The 20,664-nt window shown below is 38.6% G+C and overlaps 1 protein-coding gene across 2 annotated transcripts in view; it reads right to left on the bottom strand.

Annotated features, from left to right (window-relative positions):
- The window catches only part of CACNB2 (calcium voltage-gated channel auxiliary subunit beta 2), a 147,401-nt gene extending 138,707 nt beyond the window's left edge, over positions 1-8,694 (bottom strand). For both annotated transcript variants that reach the window (XM_061178114.1, XM_061178111.1), the window contains exons 1-2: positions 8,626-8,694; positions 7,684-7,803 (exon numbers count right to left, since the gene is read on the bottom strand). In XM_061178114.1, the coding sequence (XP_061034097.1) occupies positions 7,684-7,803; positions 8,626-8,694 (189 nt within the window). The remainder of the gene's footprint in view (positions 1-7,683; positions 7,804-8,625) is intronic.
- Between the last annotated feature and the right edge of the window lie 11,970 nt (positions 8,695-20,664).

Raw genomic sequence — 20,664 nt, forward strand, 5'->3', positions numbered from 1 at the left:
TGTGTTCCAGCCACCTGTGCCCACCCCAGTCCCCTATCTGGGAACTCTGGACTGGACGTGTACAGCTCATGCAGTTATCACTAGAACCAAGAGTGTCACATATAACTTATCAAAAGGTCAAGCAGCCAGTCTATGGCAGAGATGGAATCCAAATCCAGGCTTTCCTGAGTTGAGCAGTTGTGACAGAGACCACATGACCAGCAGCACCTTAAACATCTCCTATCTGACCCTTTACAGAAAAAAACCTGCTGACCCCTGGACCAAGGCTTTGAGCTTGGGAGGACGAAATTAACATTGACGGAAATAAGAAAATGCAGAGAAGAAAGGGTTTGAAGGAAAAAAATGGGGAGCTCCATTTTAAACGTCAGAACTGATAGAGATGCCGTAAAAAGGAAGATGTGAGATACTAACACTAGGGAGAGAGGCCAAGGGCAGAGGTGCAGACTTAAAGTGATGATGAAGTAGTGAGAAGAACGAGATGGTAAAAGGAAGGATGGCAGTGGTTTAAAACTCGTTACGGACATGAAGCTCTCTATTCAAAAGGAGAACTTACATAGAAGTCCCAATATGTCAAAAAAAAAAAAAAAAAAAAGAAAAAAAAAAAGGAGAGAGCTGCTTTGGCTGAATCTAGGAAGAATACACCAGAACTCAAGCTGCTGGGCAGCCCTCTGCCTCTGTAGCAGCTCCCAAGAGTCCACCAGTTTGAAAACCAAAGGCATGTCTCCAACGATAAAAGCCAGAAGGTCAAGGTTGGTACATTTGGCTGGATGAACTTCCACACTTTGGTGGAGGGAAACAGTGGAAGAGATTGAAAAGGAACAACCAGAGAGGTAGTAGAAATAGGCTTATGTTGTAGCCAGGAACTGCCCAACAAAACTGACTCAGTAGAGAAGAAAAACCCTGAGACCAGTGTGAGAAAGAGCCAGCCAGCCTGCTGGGGGATGGGAGACCACCCAGAGGAGAAGGAGTCACCCAAGCTGACAGCTGCCAACCTACAGACACAGGCAAGAGGCCATCCCAGATCAGCCAGTCACCAGCTCACCTGCCAGCTGGCCAGTGATGCATGGAAGAGCATCGTGACCTAAGCCACTAAACGGAGAGCAGTTTGTTCTGATGTAAAAGACAGTACAGGAGTTGATGCTATATGTACTGCATGATCATAATTGCTCTAGAGGATTTCAAAAAGCTTTGCTTTTTCCTCTTCTATCTTTCAAATTGGCTATCATGAACAGTAATCACTCAGTAAGTGTTGTCAGTACTGTGTTATTACTATTATTTTCAATTAACACTGGAGATGGGTGGAATTACAGCACCAGCGTATATGACTGTACCTACCCAGTCATGTTTATGAGTTACGCAGAAGCCTAACAGGTGCACAGGGCTTTCACATACTTTTGCTTTCTTACAGGTAGAAAAAAACGCAACCTAAGTTAATATGTATTTCAACAATAAATGAACTTACAATGTTGGAAATTAGACATATTTTGCCAATTTTCTAGCTGTATTTGGAAGGTAGTTGCTATGAGCAAAAGAGGGCTGACAGTGTTTCAATGCAAAAATTAAGAGACAACATTAAAATCAACAATGGGAAAATAATTTGAGCCTAAAATATTTTCCAAAGAATGTCTCCCATACTTCATGTTTTTGGTGATGAGACCTCTCTGCTGGATTTTATTTCTTACCAATTAAATGTGTTATTTTTCCCCCTATGTGTAGCCATCTAGTTTTAATACCTGCCACATGTTCTTGGGATTTTATCCAATAGTCTATTTTGTGGGTTTAAGAGAGTATGTGATACAGGCATATACACATACTTCTCTCCTACCCCCCACGTGATTTTCCCAGTAAGATTCATTTTTAAAAACATGTCTAACGTTTCTTGAATAAAAAATTCATCTTTGGGTTGAAGGTGAATAACCACATTCCTGTTTCTTCTTTCTTCTGAAAAGGCCAGGTAGGGGAATATTTCCAACTGGGTAGGATTCTCCCAGTGTCTAAGGCATTTATGGACTAAGGTAATATGAGAAACATTTCTTTCCTCTTTTATAGTGTGTTTATTGATAAATGTGGGGAATAAAAACATGGTCAACTGAACAAATGCTTCCTCCTGAAAGTTTTTTTTTTTTTTTTTTTTTTTAAAGTCTAAACCCATAGATGCAAAGAACAAAAAATGAGATGGGAGTAGACAAAAACGTAGGGTAGAGAAAACAATAGGCAGTGGCAATTCACAGAGTAGAAAGAGTGAGAACTAAAGTATCAAGAGACTGTGGACTCCTTTGGGGACACTGTTCAGATGAAAAGAAAAGCCACCCCCCCCCACCACCCTATAAAAGACCAGCAGTCAAGAAGCTTCCGGTCAGCTTTATGTCATGCTCTTAATTATGAATGGATAACCCCAAATCAAACTTCTGAAGAAAGTCTCCAGATGTAAGAATAAAATCCAACTAAAAAGTTTAAAAAACACTGACAAGTACAGAAAAATCTTTAAAAGATAATCTTAAGAGATATAAGAGAAAATATTATAGCCATGGAATAAGGACAAGAAACTATAAAAGGAGAGACAAGAGGAAAGCTCTTGGGAATTAGACATTTTCAGAAATAAAAATTTCAATAGGTAGGTTAAAAGTGGAGAAGAACTCGGTTAGTAGAACAAAAAGACAGAGGGATAGTAGGGAAAAAATGAGTAGAGAGGAAAACTCTAATCAGACACGTGAAAAACTAGAGAACCAGAAAAAAGAGGAAAGAATGGGGGAAGAAATTATCAAAAACAAGTAAGTAGACAAATAAACAAATAACACACTTTCCAGAAGTAAGTGACTGGCTCTTCACACTGAACATTCACACGAAGAGCCGGGCACAAGAAATAATAAGCCTCACACCAAGGCGAAATTTCAAAATTCCAAGGGAAGAACAGTTCTCAAAATATTAGAGAAAATTATATAGAAATCGAACTCAGAGACAGAATGACGTGGGCAGTCACAACAGCAGTGCTGGATGCCAGAAGAAAACAAAACGATGCCTTTAAAATTCTGAAGAAAAACGCTTTTCATACATCAATACTATACCCAGCCAAACTAGTAATTAAATGTGAGGCTAGAATAAAGACATCTTCAAGTTGGTAAGGTCTCAGAAAAGTAACCTTCCTCTGGAAGGTTCCATGTTTTCTGGCTGCTGAGCCTTTCCTAATGTTAGCCATTACTCACATTACTTATCAGGCCTTCCCTCTTCTCCACTCCCCACTTTCTACTTTACAAGCTAAACTCCATCCTGGAAGGTATAGTTCGAAGCCATTACCACCTCCAGGAAGGATTTTCTATTCCTGCCAGCAGGGGGCAGTCTATTCCTCTGGAGACTCACAGACCTCTTTACTCCCCTAAAATACTTCTCGTCTGCTTCTGATTAGCGTGATTTAAGGCCACGACTTTTCTCCCTAAACAAATACTAGAAGTTTTCTACAGCAAAGTATCTGCCTGTTTTTTTCTTGTGGCTCTGGTCTTGCAATGCCTTCCCTACTCACCAACTGTGACTAATACACTTTCTTCAATATAGTAGACATTTACTGATAAGAGAGCAATTGACTTAAAATTTAACATTAATCCATTCTTCTAAGAATACCACACCAAACCTATTGCATCTCTGCTCCAATGCCTTCCACATCCAGATTTCCCAACTCAGAGTCTCTGCATGTAGGGCAGGAAGGATCATTTTTGGGGAGTGAAAAGGAAAAGAAAAAAAAAATTCTTTCAATTAAAAAAAAATGATCTTAGGACCCAGCAACATCCATGCAAAAATTTGTACATGAATGTTTGTAAGAGCATTATCCACAATAGCTTAAAGATGGAAACAACCCAAATGTCCACCAACTGATAAATGGATAAATAAAATGTGATATATACATACAATGGAATATTACTCGACAAGGAAAAGGAATGGAGTACCGATACATGCTATAACAGGAATGAACATTGAAAATGTTACATAAGTGAAAGCAGCCAATCACAACAGAGCTCCTATTGCGTGATTTCATTTACATGCAATAACCAGAACAGACAAATCTATAGAGACAGAAATTTGAATAGTGGTTGCCTAGGGCTGAGGTGGGTGGGGAGAACAGGACATGACCACTAATTTAGAACACAGGACTTCTTTAGGGGACAATGAAAATGTTCTAAAGTTGATTATAGTGACGGTTGCACCATGCTAAATATTCTAAAAACCACTGAGTTGTACACTTTATTTTTTTAAAAATATTTATTTATTTATTTATTTTATTTTGTCTGCTCCGGGTCTTAATTGCTGCATGCGGGATCTTTTTTTTTTTTTTTCTTTTTAGTTGTGGCACGTGGGCTTCTTAGTTGTGGTATGCATGTGGGATCTATTTCCCCAACCAGGGATAGAACCTGGGCCCCCTAGATTGGGAGCACAGAGTCTTATCCACTCGACCATCAGGGAAGTCCCGAATTGTACACTTTAAATGAGTGAACTATGTCTCAATAAACCTGTTCTAATAAAAAATGTGGGAAATGTGGGAATTAAATTTCATCAATGAAATAAATTTATGATGAAATTAAATTTCATCAATGTGGGAATAAATTAAATTCCTATATTATTTGTGTTTAAGACAATATTATTTGTGTTTAAGAGCACTAGCTTAAATAGGGCAGGCTTTGTAAAGTACGGCAAACCTGAACAAGATCAAAATGTGCATCTGGGATCAGAAAACACCAAGTTGAAAAACAAGGTCATATCGGTTAGTTGCCTCAAAATAAATATTTAATCTGTTCACTGTAGAGCTTACTAGTTTAAGAGAAGCCATAATAAAGCAGTAGTGAAAACTACTGGGTTTTATGGGAATCACAGACGGCCTGGTTATATAACCTTACGTAGGTCACTAAATTTCAAAAGGTATTTTCTCTAGTTTCACTCCTTGCCAATCACCTTATTTCATGGGCGTATTCTTGGCAATTAATGGATAATATATTTCATATTTACAGAGTGCCAGGATCTGAAAGCACTGTTGAGGTTTATTCCAGGCATTTGCATACACTTAGGGCACATGATCTGCAGGGTTGGTAAGTTAAAGCACCCACTTAGAAAGGCTTCCTGTTTGAGGGACGCTATCATAGTTACAAAACAAATGTAGAAAACGTTTGAGTCTTCCAAAATGAATGGAAAAAGTGTTTGAAACTCTCTGAAAAGTAAACAATGATTTCATATATTTTTGAACTTTAAGGTTTCATTTTGAAATAGGTCCCACAAAGGCACAATGATATACTGGTGGAGGAAAGTAGATTAAAAATAGCCTAATGAATGACCCATCTACAATCCTTCTTTTGTATACCTTCTTCAAAGATATCAGAATTAAGAAATCAGACGTACCAAACCATGATTTTAACTAAAAGTAAACTTAAATCCAACTCTTTGTATCTTCTTTCAGAACATATTCCAATTCTCACTCACCCTAGTGTAACTCATTTGAATACATCAGAGGTTTAAGATATGGGCCTAATTTTAAAGAAGAAAAATGGATGTAAGTAAACTATTTTCATTAAACATACGATATAGCCCTTCAATTATTTTGCCTTGGTTTTAAATTCTCTTCATTTTCTTTCATCTTCTACTTCACTTGTAACTATAAGCTTTTTAGTCTGTATGACAAATAATACGAATCTGGTTTGATTTAGGAACAATATTATGATCCACGCTGGGTTGAAAAATATTTAAAAGTTCTATGCATCTGTGTCACTGAACTCAGAACTTACAGCAGTGAGAGACAAAAATGTACCAGTCGGATAACTAAAGACTTTGTGGTTTGTGAAAAGCAGACCTATAAGACATTGGGTTGTATGATGATGTGATATGAGCCTGTGAAACTGTTTAATTTTGGTATGTGAAAAAATCACATGAACAAACGAGTGCAAATGGAACACTCTTATTTCTGGAATACAGACTCTTATTTATTTTTCTTGACTTTTCTTTGCACCCAGGTGCAAAATATAGAGTGTAGAATTCAGATTCTAAATTGCAACTTATATTAGCTACACCGCAAATTTGGGGCAATTAACTTCACTAGTCATACATTCATTATTTAATTTCAACTTCATAATTTTTCCACTGTAGTAAGAACATTTAACAAGAAATTTACCCTCTTAACAATTTCTAAATGTAGAGCAGAGGACTGTGAACTGCAGGCACAAGGTTGTACAGGAGATCTCTAGGACTTATTCACCTTACATAACTGAAACTTTCTCTCCATGGAATAGCGGCTCCCCATCTCCTCCTCTAGCCCCGGGCAACCACCATCCTGCTCTCTGCTTCTAGGAGTTTGACTACTTAAGATACCTCGTATCAGTGGAATCATAAAGTGTCTGTCCTTCCGTGATCGGTTTATTTCACTTAGCATATGTCCTCCACTTTCATCCATATTGTCACAGCATAATGTTTTAAATGGTTCACTTGGGTAGAGCAGATTAGTTGGTGGCAACTGAGCCACACCTTGCTTTATAAGTTTCCTGCCTCTGCCCTTTATGAATCCTCTCGCAGTCAAGACTGTGTCACACTTGGAGATGACTTCCCTGCTCGCTGAGGTGAGAACATTGTTTTGATGTCCGGAAGTCCTGCTATTTTTTTTTAAAAGTCAAGGTCTCCTGGCAGCTCCTCTGCAAACTACCATGGCAGCTGGGCTACAGGTCACATGCATATTACATAATGGCTGTCCATGCATTCAAACGAGCATCTCCAGGCCACGATTCCCATAGCAACACACAGAGATTTTACTCATCTCAGAGATGAAGCAGCCAGCAGAAGTATTCTAATGTTAGTTACCCTTGATTTTCTTTTTTTTTTTTTTAGCAAGATCAACACAGCACTTTTTTCGAAGCAGTCATTTTTTCAAAAGAAAACCGATGAAAACTGTGTTAAAATATGTTCATTTAAAAGTTACCGAGTATCACACACACCAAGGCCCTTTGAACATGAACAACAGTCTATGCTTTAGAAATAGCTGCTATTTGAACGAATGCATGGGAAAAAGAATCCAAATCACGACCATTAGTGAAACGAAAGCGTCTCAGCTAAATTCTGTACTTCTACGTTTCATATGTCTTTTCCAGTCCCCCCCCTTCCATATATATGCACTTTATTATTGTGGGATGGAGAAGAAAGTGCTCCAAGGGAACAATTTTAATTAATAAAATCCTTTCTTGCTTTATTTTTGAAAAGCATAATGCAATCCATTTTTTAAATATAAGAAAAATGCCATCATAAAACACCTAGGAAGTAAAATTTGGGAGAAAGATTGTTGTCTAAGAGAATAAACATTAGCTTGAAGAATGTTTGTTTTTCTGAGCAGAGAAATGGATTCCTGAAAAAACTGAAGTAAAATCCTTTTGACATTAGAAGGAGTTTTTCCTCTTTGTATATTCAGGGATCCTTTTTGTGTGTCTAAATAAACCATCCACCCACGGAAACAAGTTGCCTGGATTATAAAACAACATAAAAGGCAAGACCACTCTTATATATCACACTGCCTTTCTCTGCCAAGGGAAGAAAGTACATTCCATTTCTTGTACCTCTTTTCCGCCAGAGAGACCACATGTGCACTTCAGGAGGAACTTCCACAGGTGGCCCATCACGGACCCAGCACGACATGCAAAGAGCCTGGCAGACAACGGAGGGTTTTACCTTTGCTTTCTCCAGCTGGGCCTGGGCCTGTCGTCGTGCTTCTCTGCGCACCGTCTCCCGATCTTCCTCCAAAGAAACATCTGAATCGGACGGACGGCTGGTGTAGGAGTCTGCCGAACCCTGGAGAGGGAAATTGACCTTTTAAAAGAGATTGCATCTATGAGGTTTGCAATGCACAGGTCTCACTGACACGGCAGTCAGCTTCCTAGACCATGCTTTCCATTCCTGAAAAGAGGAGAAAATAATCCACCTGGTGGCAAACCAGCTCCACACATCACGCTCTGGTCTGCAGACCACGCAACTAGGAGAGCTGTGCCTTCCAAGTTACCATTCCTTCCCAAATCTTATGGGCCAGTTAGCAGCCTTTCTGGAAGCCAGAACAAGTTCTTTGTATCATCAAACCAGCTCTGTGCTGCAGTGCAGCGTAGGGCACAGACGGGTTTCAAGGAGAGCTTCAAGAACAGTCTACAGCTACAGCAAGAATTTACAATTAGAAAGAAGACAGGCCAATAAAACATACAGGAAAGTCGAACGAGTTATCAACTTGAACTCTCTGAAATGTCACTACCATAGATGTCACCCGCTTTCATCTTAAGCATCCTTTTGTACCTACCTCTGTATTCACCTGATGCCTCCTCTGACAAAACTGTAATGCAATAGCCGCCAGCTTCTCTCAATCTTTAAGCAACACATTTTTTTTCAATCCCTTTAAATAGATATTTCATCAAAGCTGTCTACAGAAAACACCTGCCCGGGAGAGCTCCTAGGGCAATAAATCACAGCATAGGAAAAGGAGCCCAGAGGATTAGAGGACTCTCTCCCGCTCCCTCTCCAGCAATCAACATATTACTCATCACGGGCGCCCCGGACAATCCTCACTGTACCAGCAGCAGAAACAACGACAAAATAACGTCTCCCCTCAACGAGAGCCCTGGAGCTTACACAGATGTCCGAATTCTTCAGCCTTCCTCCCTTGGCGCGTTTCAGAAGCCTGATCCAGGTGGCCTTCATCAGCCAGACAGCGCCCTTCTCGTCCGCAGCTGCAGCCCCGGGCACCGGTCCTCAGTGCGCGCTGAGCCCCGCAGAACCCCTTCTCTGTTCCCGTCCATGCTCTGGGCAAACCCCTCCTCTCCGTCCCTTTCTGCCTCCGGGGCTTTCACTTCCTACCCCGGAGGACTCCAGTCCAAGGAGATTCTTATTTTCCCATCCCAGCCAGTGGGGAGGGGAAACAAACACTCGAATGATTTCGATTGCTTTAAAGGTAACACTTCAAGTGCATCCAAAGGCATCAACTCGTCCTAAACTTCATGCATATTATTACCCTATTCTCTTCCCGACTCTTGGATCGTTAAAAGACATTAGTTGTAAGAGAGCCTTTAAAACACACACACACACACACACACACAAACCAACCTAGTGCAAAACGTATGCAGTGACATTTGCAAGTGCAAAGGTCAAGCCTTATCTTCAGAGATCTGGAGGGGGAGGGCGGAGGACGCGCTCACCGCACTGGGCATGCTCCGTGTGTAGCCTTTTTACGCAGACGCTCACATCACATGCTTAGTCTCTGTCAAATTGCCGTTTTGCATCCCAAGTGTAAACATCTGGAAAGGGCTTTTTGCTTCTATAGTAACAGGCACCTGGAATGTTTGGCATGTTTTTATTTCAGATCAAACATTCTCTCAAAAAATAAAGTGTAATCTCTCTCTCCCTCTTTTTCTTTTTTTTTTCATTTAAGGATCTCTTTCCATTAATCTGCTGCAGAAAGTATATCCTATGCCACTGGACAATTCGTAGATAATAAATATGATATATACATTGATGGGCAACCGAAATCAAATCACGCTCATCCATCCTAATATCAAGCCGCTCTTGATGGCTCTTGATTTCCTAAACAAAATGCGAGAGATTTGCCCATTGAATTAGGACTTGAACGTAATCACAGCGCTAAGCAATGCGTTTAACGGAGCTCAAAATGACTTCGAACTGCTTCTGCAACTGAGAAACTACCCTTCCAAATAAAGTCACTGGAATAAATAACAGTGTGAATTGTTATCACGTAATTACGAAGAAATTTCAAAGCTTGGTTGATTTATTAGGTGGAGTTAAGATTCATAGAACAATCTGGTCCAAACTCTTCTTACAAATAAAGCGATTGCGGCTTGGGAAAGAAAGATACTTATTCATTTCCACTACTAATGGAATTACATTTTCGAAAGTTTATGAAGAAACACACACTTCCAGGTTTCTTAAAGTAAACATAAAATACTATCACTGCATTCCGAACTACATTTCTGTTTGAGTGTCCTGGTGGGGATTGTTTTGTAAATTCTCATGCGAATGAAAGAAAGGATTCTTACGAAAATCTTCCTTACTTTCCCTCCCTCCCTCCCTTCCTAACCCTCCCCACCCCCATTCCTTTCATTTCTAGGCTAAGACCAATCTTCATGACTTAAATGCCAGAAAATACAGTAGAATAGAGGCTTTAGAATAAAGGTTGTAGATGAAATGCACCCTCATTGTGGTATCATAACATAAATTAATAAATAGATTACCTACCTTGTTATCAAGTGAATGTAAAATGCATGAGGAATAGAAAATGCATTGCAAGTTTTTCATTCTAGTACAATTCACAAGGGAGATAGGGGTTTTTCTACACCAACACACAGGCTAGGGGATTCCTAATTTTCCCAGAGGGTTTCCTATAGCAGGGATAGTACAGTAGAAAATTACCATGAAGCACGATTATATCCCATAAAGGACGTCAGGCCCCATAGTCACAAGTGCTGGCATTTTAAATCCAGTCACCCTGCCATAGGGCCAGGTCACGCCTCAGTGAAGATACAAAGTTTCTGTCATTAAGAAGCCCATAATGAGAGGAAGAAAGTAACACACACACACACACACACACACACACACACACACACACATAATTGTGTGTGATCTCATTCCCTTTTGAACAAAATAAGATTTAAAAAATCCTTTGCTCATAATCAGATGTAGCTTTTAATTACATGGTCATTTTGAGTCCTGTTTCCAGGTTGAAATAATTAAGCAGTTTAAAAGGCCCTCTCCACTAAGTTTTGGCAATGATCTTTTTTTTTTTCTTATATATTTTTTAACATCTTTATTGGAGTATAATTGCTTTACGATGGTGTGTTAGTTTCTGCTTTATAACTGCAATGATCTTTTGAATATTTGCAACAATATATTAACCTTTGACTACTTTACAATATGAGGTGTGACTTGAACTGATGTCCACGTGACTTTCATTCCTTGGATATGTGAAGTACACACTTTCCAAATACTTTTCATTATAGAAGTTACATGAATCCATTATAGGACAAGAGACACACAGATAACATTTACTTTAAATTCTCCCATCCAAAGAGACTCACTATTAAATGGTAGTGTTGTTTAGCTTCCAGAGTTCTTGCATTTTTGAAAGTCACCCTCCAAACGTGTGCCTTAAAATTAATCTCTTTCCTTCCGGGAGTGTGGATTTATGCAGTTAGAAGCGGTGTATCTAATTAAGCTTTTGCCTTTGGTACGATATGGACTTTCTGGGTCGTACTGCCTCAAGTAGTCTTCAATCAGGAAGAGCAGGCAGTCATTTCCGTAAATCCAGAAAAGGTTATCACAAGATGTACCCCTGATCTCTCGGGTTCCTGCAATATGATTAGCTGAACTTTTGTAGTATTTGTCCTGGCAGGTACCTCACAGATTTCCTTTTCCACATCTTAATATTCTCATTCCTTATCATACAGTTCGAAAATGCAACCTGCAGCTAATGTCTACCAACAGCTCACCTGGGATCATTTACTTTTATCCTCAGGAGTCTCACTCCCAATTGTGTTCTTTGCTTATAGGAGACTTTAGTTAATTGGATTAATTGATGCTTCTATCTATTATTCAGTTTCTGGCGTTTTCCAATTTATGCCAAATATTTACACACAAAGCATCACGCTTTTCCTTTAACACTTTTTTTTGGTATTTATAATGTTTGCTTTTTTCATGCTGTACTCTACTGTTTCAATCATGTCTATTCCCAGGATTGTTTTTCTTGAGTGTTCTTGCACTTCCTCTTTTAAAGCCAAAAGGGTAAGAGTCATCAGCCTATTGAAGACTAGCATCTTGGATCCCAAGTGGGTCATCCATTTCTGTAGGAACTCTTCATATGAAGCCTAAAGCAATGCTCTTGGGCAAAATCAATTTCTCATAGTATCCCAAGGCTACCTCAATTTTAGACAAAGCTGTGTCCCATCCAAAATACTCAAGACTTCAAATGTATAGGACTCATGCATAGGACTCCTCGTGTACAGGACTATGCTAAGTTCAAAAATGACACAGGCTATTCAGATGAAGCCCATTTTCATTAATATTGTATACTCTGGTTTGCCAGTGTCACAAAATTACTATTCAAATCCATTCAATCGTGAAAATCTCAGATGTGACTGGCCTGCCATTTGGCGAAACTTGAAAATATCAACAGAAGTGATGGTAATAAATCTATGCAAGTTCATCCCTGTTATGATTAAGTAAAAGCTAAAATATTAGCTTCAATTTTCTCAGGAGCATAGGAAAATTTGTAAACTTTGTGTAAGTTTCATAAGTACTGGTTAAGAGATTAAATTTGGCCCCGAAACTAAACCAAACCAAACCGAACAAAAACACACACCATATGCATCTATTCAGTACTTACTACTTTGGAACCATAAGTGCTATAACTGTAAGTTAAATGTTGGGACTATGATTTTGTTTCCATCATGGAGCTTGATATTCTAGTGAAGAAGACCAATTAAAATGATTACCAGAAAAATAATTACAGTGAGAAAACAGTGAACAGGCTGACATGACAGGATGATGATGGGAAGACGCTACTTTAGTTGGGAAGACAAGATGATCATCTGAGATGATATTTAAGCTGAAATATCCCAAAAGATAAAGAAAAAACAAGTTAGCCTTTAGATGTGCTGAGAAAAGCAATACAGGAAAAGGGAATGGAATATGCTAAGGCCCCGAGGACAAGGAATTCTTCGCAGTTTGAGGAATTGAACAGAGATCAGTGAGGCTAACGTGCTATCGTGCAGGTGTATTTATTTAAGCCTCCTCTCCTTTCCCTTCTTTTTCTCTCTGCAGTTGACACACCTGGAATACGTATTCTGGGAATCCTTTTCATTTATGTGGCATCACCTCACAGAAAAACTCCTTATACATGTTTGATTTTCTTAATTAGAAGTGGTATTTAAGTTGTCAGTAAATTCCACATTATTGGGAAAATCATGTCTTCTGAGGTTTAAACACAGTTCTCTGAATTTCTTCCTTCTAAATCCAGGGCTATCTCTTAAAGGCTAACATCGGTATATTTTTGAGATTGTTCTATATTACATTAATTCGAGCAATCAATTTATTAAGGCTAGACTATGTAGACGAGTGATAATAATTGCTGATTTTTAATGAATGCTTACACTGTACTAGGCACTGTGCTGATTCACCAGTGTTACATAATTTAATAATTAATTTTCTCCATTTTTCACTGATGAAGAAACTGACATAGAGAAGTTAAGTTGCCTGAGTGAGGTTACAAAGCTAAAAATTGATGGGGGTAGGAATCAACCTTCAGCAATCTGAATTTAAGTTCCATGCATGCATCAGTTCAGAAAATTAAAAGCCAGAACAAACTGCAACTACAGTTTTCTTTCTGTTTTTTAAATTGAAGTATAGTTGATTTACAATGTTGTGTTAGTTTCAGGTGTCCGGCAAAGTGATTCAGTTTATTCATACACACACACAAACACACCCCCCCCCCACATATATACTATATATATATATATATATATATATATACACATATATTCTTTTTCAGATTATTTTCCAGTATAAGTTATTACAAGATATTGAATATACTTCCCTGTGCTATAGAAAACATCTTTTTCTGTCTGCCAGGCACACGTATAAACTTTTCTAAAGGTCGTAATGTGTCATGATGACTTCCAAGTTCTCATCTCTATCTCTGCTGAGCTTGGCGCCCTCCCCCCACTTCCTTTCTGCCCGTCCCTCTCTCTTCCCCATCCCCTCACTCACCCCCCAACACATATACATCTTCACAGATTCTCAAATTTTATCTTCCTCAAAGGCACAATGAAGGTGCAATGAAACAGATAATTTCTCATTCATCAATGTAACACAGTTCTGTGAAAAGTTGCCCGATAACCTGAAATTTTCCTCACTTCAGAGTATCTCAGTTGTAAAGCATTCTTTTTTTACTTATCTGCAATGGAACGTAGATAAGTAGAATAGGAAAACAATGGAAGTCAAGAAAGCAGGTATTTAAGTTTTCCCCTTTTCCCTGAAAATGAACATAACTTTGGCAAGCTGGCCTTCAGCAGCCTCTTTGGCAGCTACTCTGGCCTGAAGCTGGCTGGAATTCAAGGGTCTCCTGACTAATCTTTCAGTTCAACAGGAACAGTTGCTAGTTTTCAGCACTGAAACTGAAGTTACTACAGAGTAGAAATGATAGGTCCAAGTCTCAGAGATGTGACTAACTTACATATTTTTAAAAGTAATATATTAAAACACCGTTATTACCAAATTATTCCTCGAATTGAGGGTATGATGGATGTTTACATTTCGTAGAAGAGTCCAATATTTGTAAAATGTGACACTGTTAAAAAGAACCACTATGAAAAAGCTAATATTAGATGGGAAATTTAACATTATTTTGAGTTTAGGATAAATAGGATAGGATAGGATAAATAAGCGTAGGATAAATAATTTCCCTTCACAATTACAACAGTGTTTGTGTATGTTGGGGGAGTTTTTTAGCCTATAATATATATTTATATATTACATACATATATTACATATTCTATAATATATAGCTTATAATATATATTTTAGCCTATAATATATATTTACTGATGGTGATAGATTACAAGTGTTTTTTCATGCTAATATAATTTCTTAAAAAATTTATTTTTCATTCATGAGAATAAAAATGAACAGGTAAGAAGAAGAAAATTAGTGGCCTGGGATAGTTGGACTTACTCAAAATATTGCTGAAAAAAATTAAAGGAGTGAATGAAGCACACATAGGAAATTCTGGGTATAGGAATTCTTGATGGGTATGGATATAGCAAGAAACTCTGAGTGAGCATCACTACCTTTAGTCTTCTACTGAATCATTCCACTCAGCATACACACATGTTATTATTTCCCTCTGCCTAATCAATCAATGTGATACACCACATCTACAAAAGAAAAAAAACCACATGATCATCTCAACAGATGCAGAAAAAGCATTTGATAAAATTCAACATCCATCCATGGTAAAAACTCTTACCAAAGTGGGTTTAGAGGGAACATATCTAATAAAATAATAGCTAAATCGATATAAAATAATAATAGATAAATCAATATAAATAAATAATAGATAAATAAATATAAAATAATAATAGGGAAATAATAGGAAATATTAATAATAGGGAAATAACAGGAAAAATAATAATAATAGGGAAATAATAAAAGCTATTTATGACAAAACCACAGCCAATATAATGCTCCACGATGAAAACCTGAGAGCCTTCCAGCTAAAGTCTGGAATAAGACAAGGATGCCCACTTTCACCACTTCTATTCAACACAGTATTGGAAGTCCTGGCCACAGCTATCAGACAAGAAAAAGAAATAAAAGGTATCCAAATTGGAAGAGAAGAGGTAAAATTGTCATTATATGCAGATGACATGATACTATTATTTCCCTCTGCCTAAGAAAACCTCCCCTGGACTTCATTTTCTCTGCCAGCTTTCACCCCATTTCTTTGCTCTCCTTTGCAGAAACAAACAAACAAAAAAAAGCCTAAAAGAAGTTGCCCATGCTCACTTCAGTTCTTCTCTACGGATCTCTCTTAAGCCTACTCTCTCCCACCGCCGTCCCCAAAACTGCTCAAGGTCATCAGCAATGAATCAAATCCCAAGGTCAATTCTCAGTGCTCATCTTAACCTATCAGTAGCATTTAGCCTGGTTCTTTAATATCACTCTCCACCCTTTACTCACTCACTCAAAGTTGCTTTCTCAAAGCACTCTCTCTAGGTCTTTCTCTCACCCACTGGCTGCTCCTTCGGAGTCTGCTTGGCTGGGATCTCCTCTTCCACCCCTCTCCTCCACCCTCCCCTCTCACACACAACCTCCTTCTTTCTGCTCCAACCTCACTGATGCTCCTCACAGGCACCAGGAAAGCTCTCTCCCTAGATTTCCACACGATGATCACTTCCTTCAAGTCTTTGCTCAGTTGGTGCCTTTTCGATGAAGACCTCCTCTACCATCCTATTTAAAACTGCAATCCCCACTGCCCTCCAGCATTGCTCATCTCACTTACCATGTTCAACTTTTTAAAAATAGTGCTTTTACCTCCTAGTAAACAATATAATTTACTTATTATGTTTATTGTTTAGTGTCTATCTCCCTCCACTAGAATATAACATCCATGAAGGCAGAGATTTTTTTTTTTTCTGTTTCATTTACTCATTTGTCCCAAGTGCCTAGAATAGTGCCTGGCACAGAATACATGCTCTATAAACATGTGTTGAATGAATGAATAGGGTTACCAGATTCAGAGAAAGCCTTTTCTTCCTCACATCCTAGATCCTGAAGCTCTTCTGCTGTACAGGGTCCTCCTTAGCATTCCTGAACATTTCTAAACATTCCTAACTATTCTCATGTCTCTTCCTTACTAAAAAAACCCAACCAAACAAAAAATAAAACAAAACAAAATAAAAAACACCAACAGCAATCTTACCCATAGTTAATGTCAATAAATATTTGCTATGATGAGTAGAAGAATAAAACAAAAACGTCAGCCTGAAGATATACTTGGTATTTTATCATAAACCTCAATAAATACCAAGTTCATTAACGTAGTGTAAATGTCAACTGTCTGATGATTAAATAAACATGTTCCATAACAAGCAAGCTACTAAAAAGAAAAGTCATTACACTTAAAATTTATATAGTATCCTTCCAAGAAATGTAAGAGAGATTTTGACATTTTAAGAATGTAATTAAAGCTTATTTTCTATGAAGCGTCTTCTTTTCCCATTAATTGCACTTCTTCATTCCAGGGACTTAAATTTCCAATCCTAACACTGCTAATGACTCATTGTGTAGCCACAGGCAAGTCATGTAAATATTCCCCAGGTTAATTCCCCCTCTGCAAAATGAGTACAGAAATCAAAGCTACCAGAAAGAATATTCTTGAGAATTTCCTTACAGATGGTTGAAAATACATTGTAAATATGACATATTCAAATAGACTGTTTACAGACTGTTACTTCTCATACACTGCTCCTGCTGGTCTTATGAGAATAGAGTTTAAATTCACAGCAGAAAAAAACGTGACTATACATATAACTTCTAGTAAGATGGAATGTTTAAAAAATCAAGCCAGCACAGGAGGAAGATATTTCTTCAAGCAATTTTGGATCATATATTTAAAAGGAAAGCAACTATTAACTGGACAAATACACAACTCTGGAACATCTTAACAGGCTCTCTACTACTAAATAAAGATCACATCAAAAGATGACATGTCCAGCTGCGAGCTTTTTCTTGAGTGTCAGAACAATCAAACAATGAATCTTGGATCCTGCCTTCCAGAGAGAATTCTCCCAGGTGGCAATGAACCATCAATCCACGGACATTAAAGTATAGTCAGCACGTGTATCCTCCAGGGAACCCCAGAGCTGTGAAAAGGGATACGGCTTCAGTCCTTAAAGATTGTATCCTTTAAAATTTTCTTTGCATATACGTAAGTTTTTCTCATTGATACGAAACACAGTAAGAGAACAATAGACATAAGCAGACAAAGGTTATGGATACAAGATTCACAAAAAAAATCAGTTACCCAGAAGCATCTGGAAAAAATGTTCAGTCTCACTAAATTAGACACAATACCATTTCCTCATTAAACGAGTACTCTCTGCAAAGTGCCAATTCACAATGTTATGAGGACACATTACAACTAATGCTTTCACATCTTGTTCATAGCTTTACTTTAGTACAACCCTTTGGGAAAACCAAGTTCTTTTTGTTTGTATCTAGATATGTATCTAGATTAATGATTTCACTTCTGGGACCTGTCTTTAAAAAATTCTTAGATTATGGTTCATAAACTTAGATTATTATACAATCTTAATAACAGTTACAGAGAGAAAGAAATAAAAAAAAACCTGAATCATTTCTATAAATACATACCTTCATGTATGTAAAAATACTGGGAGTACACAATAATAACAGGAGATAGAGGACTAGATTCATTTTTTTTTTAATTCAGGGGACTAATTTTAATTTTTTTCTGTAATGTTACCATTTTTGTGATTAGAAGTAAAAAGCTCATGCTTGTTGCAATTGAAATGTCTAACAAAACACTCTGAAAATATTTTTGGTGTTGCAAAAAGAGTGTTTGCAGATTCATATTTTCCCTAATTTGTTGCTTTATCCTTGATAGTTTTTTGCCTGTGGGGAAGGGAAGCAAACTTGGGATCTTCTGAAAAACTCTTGATTCAAGTCAAAAAAAAAAAAAAAAAAGAAATAGAGTAAATGTTGATGCAGGAATTGTATCAGGAAAGAAACAAGAATTAAAAGAAAAATACTTCCACATGAAATGTTAACATTTTAAAGTATTACATTTCTCTGTAGACAACGTATTAAAATGATTATTTGAAGTCTCCACTGAAACACTGGGCTTTTCTCATATGACTGGTTAAATGATTTTTGGTACTAGGTTAGATACTTAAGCAGGCCAAATGACTCAGTAATTTGGTAATACATTATTAATATACTGCTCTAAAAGTCTAACCTTCCAGAAAGATATGACTTTGGTTCAGAGAGATTTAATATTAAAAATAGGCTACACGATCAGGGAGTTGACAGGAAAAGGGCTGGTGGTGTGCAGTGCTTGGTGATAAAGCACCACAAAGTACCCTACTGACCTAAAATAGTTAACGCATCCATTAAGCAGCTAACCTACCTTCAGGAGGTGACTTAAGAACTAGAGACAATTTGGTTCATTACAAATCTATGTTTAGAAATATGCTGCAAATTTCAGATTGGTTAGCTGGAGATGTGCCGTTGGTTATATTAATATATTATTAATGTTAGAAAATCCAGACTCTATTCAGAATGTTTCCCAAAACACTGGACATATACAGTTGGTAAAAAGCAATTCATGTAATATTTCCTGTCTCACAAATAAGAAAGCTTTTTTTTTGGCCGCGCTGCGTGGCTTGCGGGACCTCAGTTCCCCAGCCAGGGATTGGACCCAGGCCACAGCAGTGCAAGCCTGGAACCCTAATCACTAGGCCACCAGGGAACCCCCAAGAAAACATTTTTTTAATTGCAAATATTCAATACATGGTGCCATTGGCTGAATGCTTGTGTCACCCCCAAATTCATATGTTGAAACTGGATCCCCAAGGTGATGGTATTAGGAGGTGGGGCTTTGGGGAGGTAAAAAATCATGAGGGTGGAGCCCTTAAGAGTAGGATTAGCGCCCTTGTAAAAGAGACCCCAGAGAGCTCCCTTGCCCCTCTAACAAGTAAGGACACAATGAAAAGATGGCCATCTATGAACCAGGAACTAGACTCTCTGCCAGCGCCTTAATCTTAGACTTCCAGCCCTGAGAACTGTGAGAAATTTCTGTTGTTTATAAGCCACTCAGTCTGTGGTATTTTGTGATAGCAGCCCGAATGGACTAAGACATGTGGAAATACACACTCTGCTTTAAGTTTAAAAGTATAATGAACTTCAACGATGATAAAACTTCTATCAGGCAGGGCAACACATGGCTTGACAGTTTGGTAAGAAGAGAGTTTGGTAAAGGTTAGAAAAGACCTGGTGACTGCTGGCCATGCCTCTGACCCTTGACCTTTGGCCTGGTGACACTGTTTCATAGATGCTACAGCATGCTTATGCTACATGCCAGAGGCTTCTACTGTTAGAACAGACAGCAAACTCAGGCCCTCCAAACCAAAGCTAAACCGACTCTGTCTTCCACTTCATTTAAATGACAGTCATTCAATATTGTGGACAGTTAAATATTATTATCTTCCCTCTGCAACGCACACATACATTAGAATGTAATGTCCATGAGGAGGGCAGGGATTTTTTTTTTTTTCACCTCCGTACCCTCGGCGCCAGTGTGTATGAGACGAGCTGGGACCCGGGACCCTTGGCTGCAGCGCTGGCACCTGGACAGACTCCTCCTTGAGCCACAAAATACAAAGAAACTATAAGGGGCTAAAAATAACTGCGTGCCTGTGCAGCTGGGGCAAATTATGGACAACAAGATACAAAAAGACCAAAAAGCCAACTGCCACTTCTGAAGATCCAGGAGCAAAAGCAGGGTGGGCAAAAGCGTGGTACTGTGCACGCCCCCTGCACACAACACCACCACAGGGGTGGGCAAATCACCTAAGCTACCCCTCCAGCTCAACCCCTGGACCTGCCCCTACCCTCACCCTTTATAAGGAACCCACTCGCCACCCCCCCTCCCCCCAGGACCGAGTGAGCCAGGGAACCTGTTACTTGTTCTCGTTCCCCTCTGCTGCACCAGGAGCCCCAGTAAAGCCTTGCCTGAATTTCTTGTCTGGCTTCTTATCAATTTCTATTGATTAAGGAGGCCAAGAACCCCGGTCGGTGACATATACATCAGGGAAGAAGACAAGATTGGGGGCATTTACATTCTAGTGAGGGAGACAGATGTGACACAGGTAAATAACACAAAAATTATTTTATGACTGCCATATCATACAAGGTAGCTCTACATGGTCTGGGTACTAGAGACCCTGGGATTCTCTGGCCGAATGGCCATGAGCCCATTTCTCAGGACTGCCTGGGCCTCTTCTCATGTTCGTCCTTCTCAGGATATACTTCCCCACCTGTGTGTGTACCCCGAAACCCAGGGGTGGCCAAGGGCAGCTGTCT

Source organism: Eubalaena glacialis, chromosome 2, assembly GCF_028564815.1.
Source record: "Eubalaena glacialis isolate mEubGla1 chromosome 2, mEubGla1.1.hap2.+ XY, whole genome shotgun sequence".
Lineage (NCBI taxonomy): Eukaryota > Metazoa > Chordata > Mammalia > Artiodactyla > Balaenidae > Eubalaena > Eubalaena glacialis.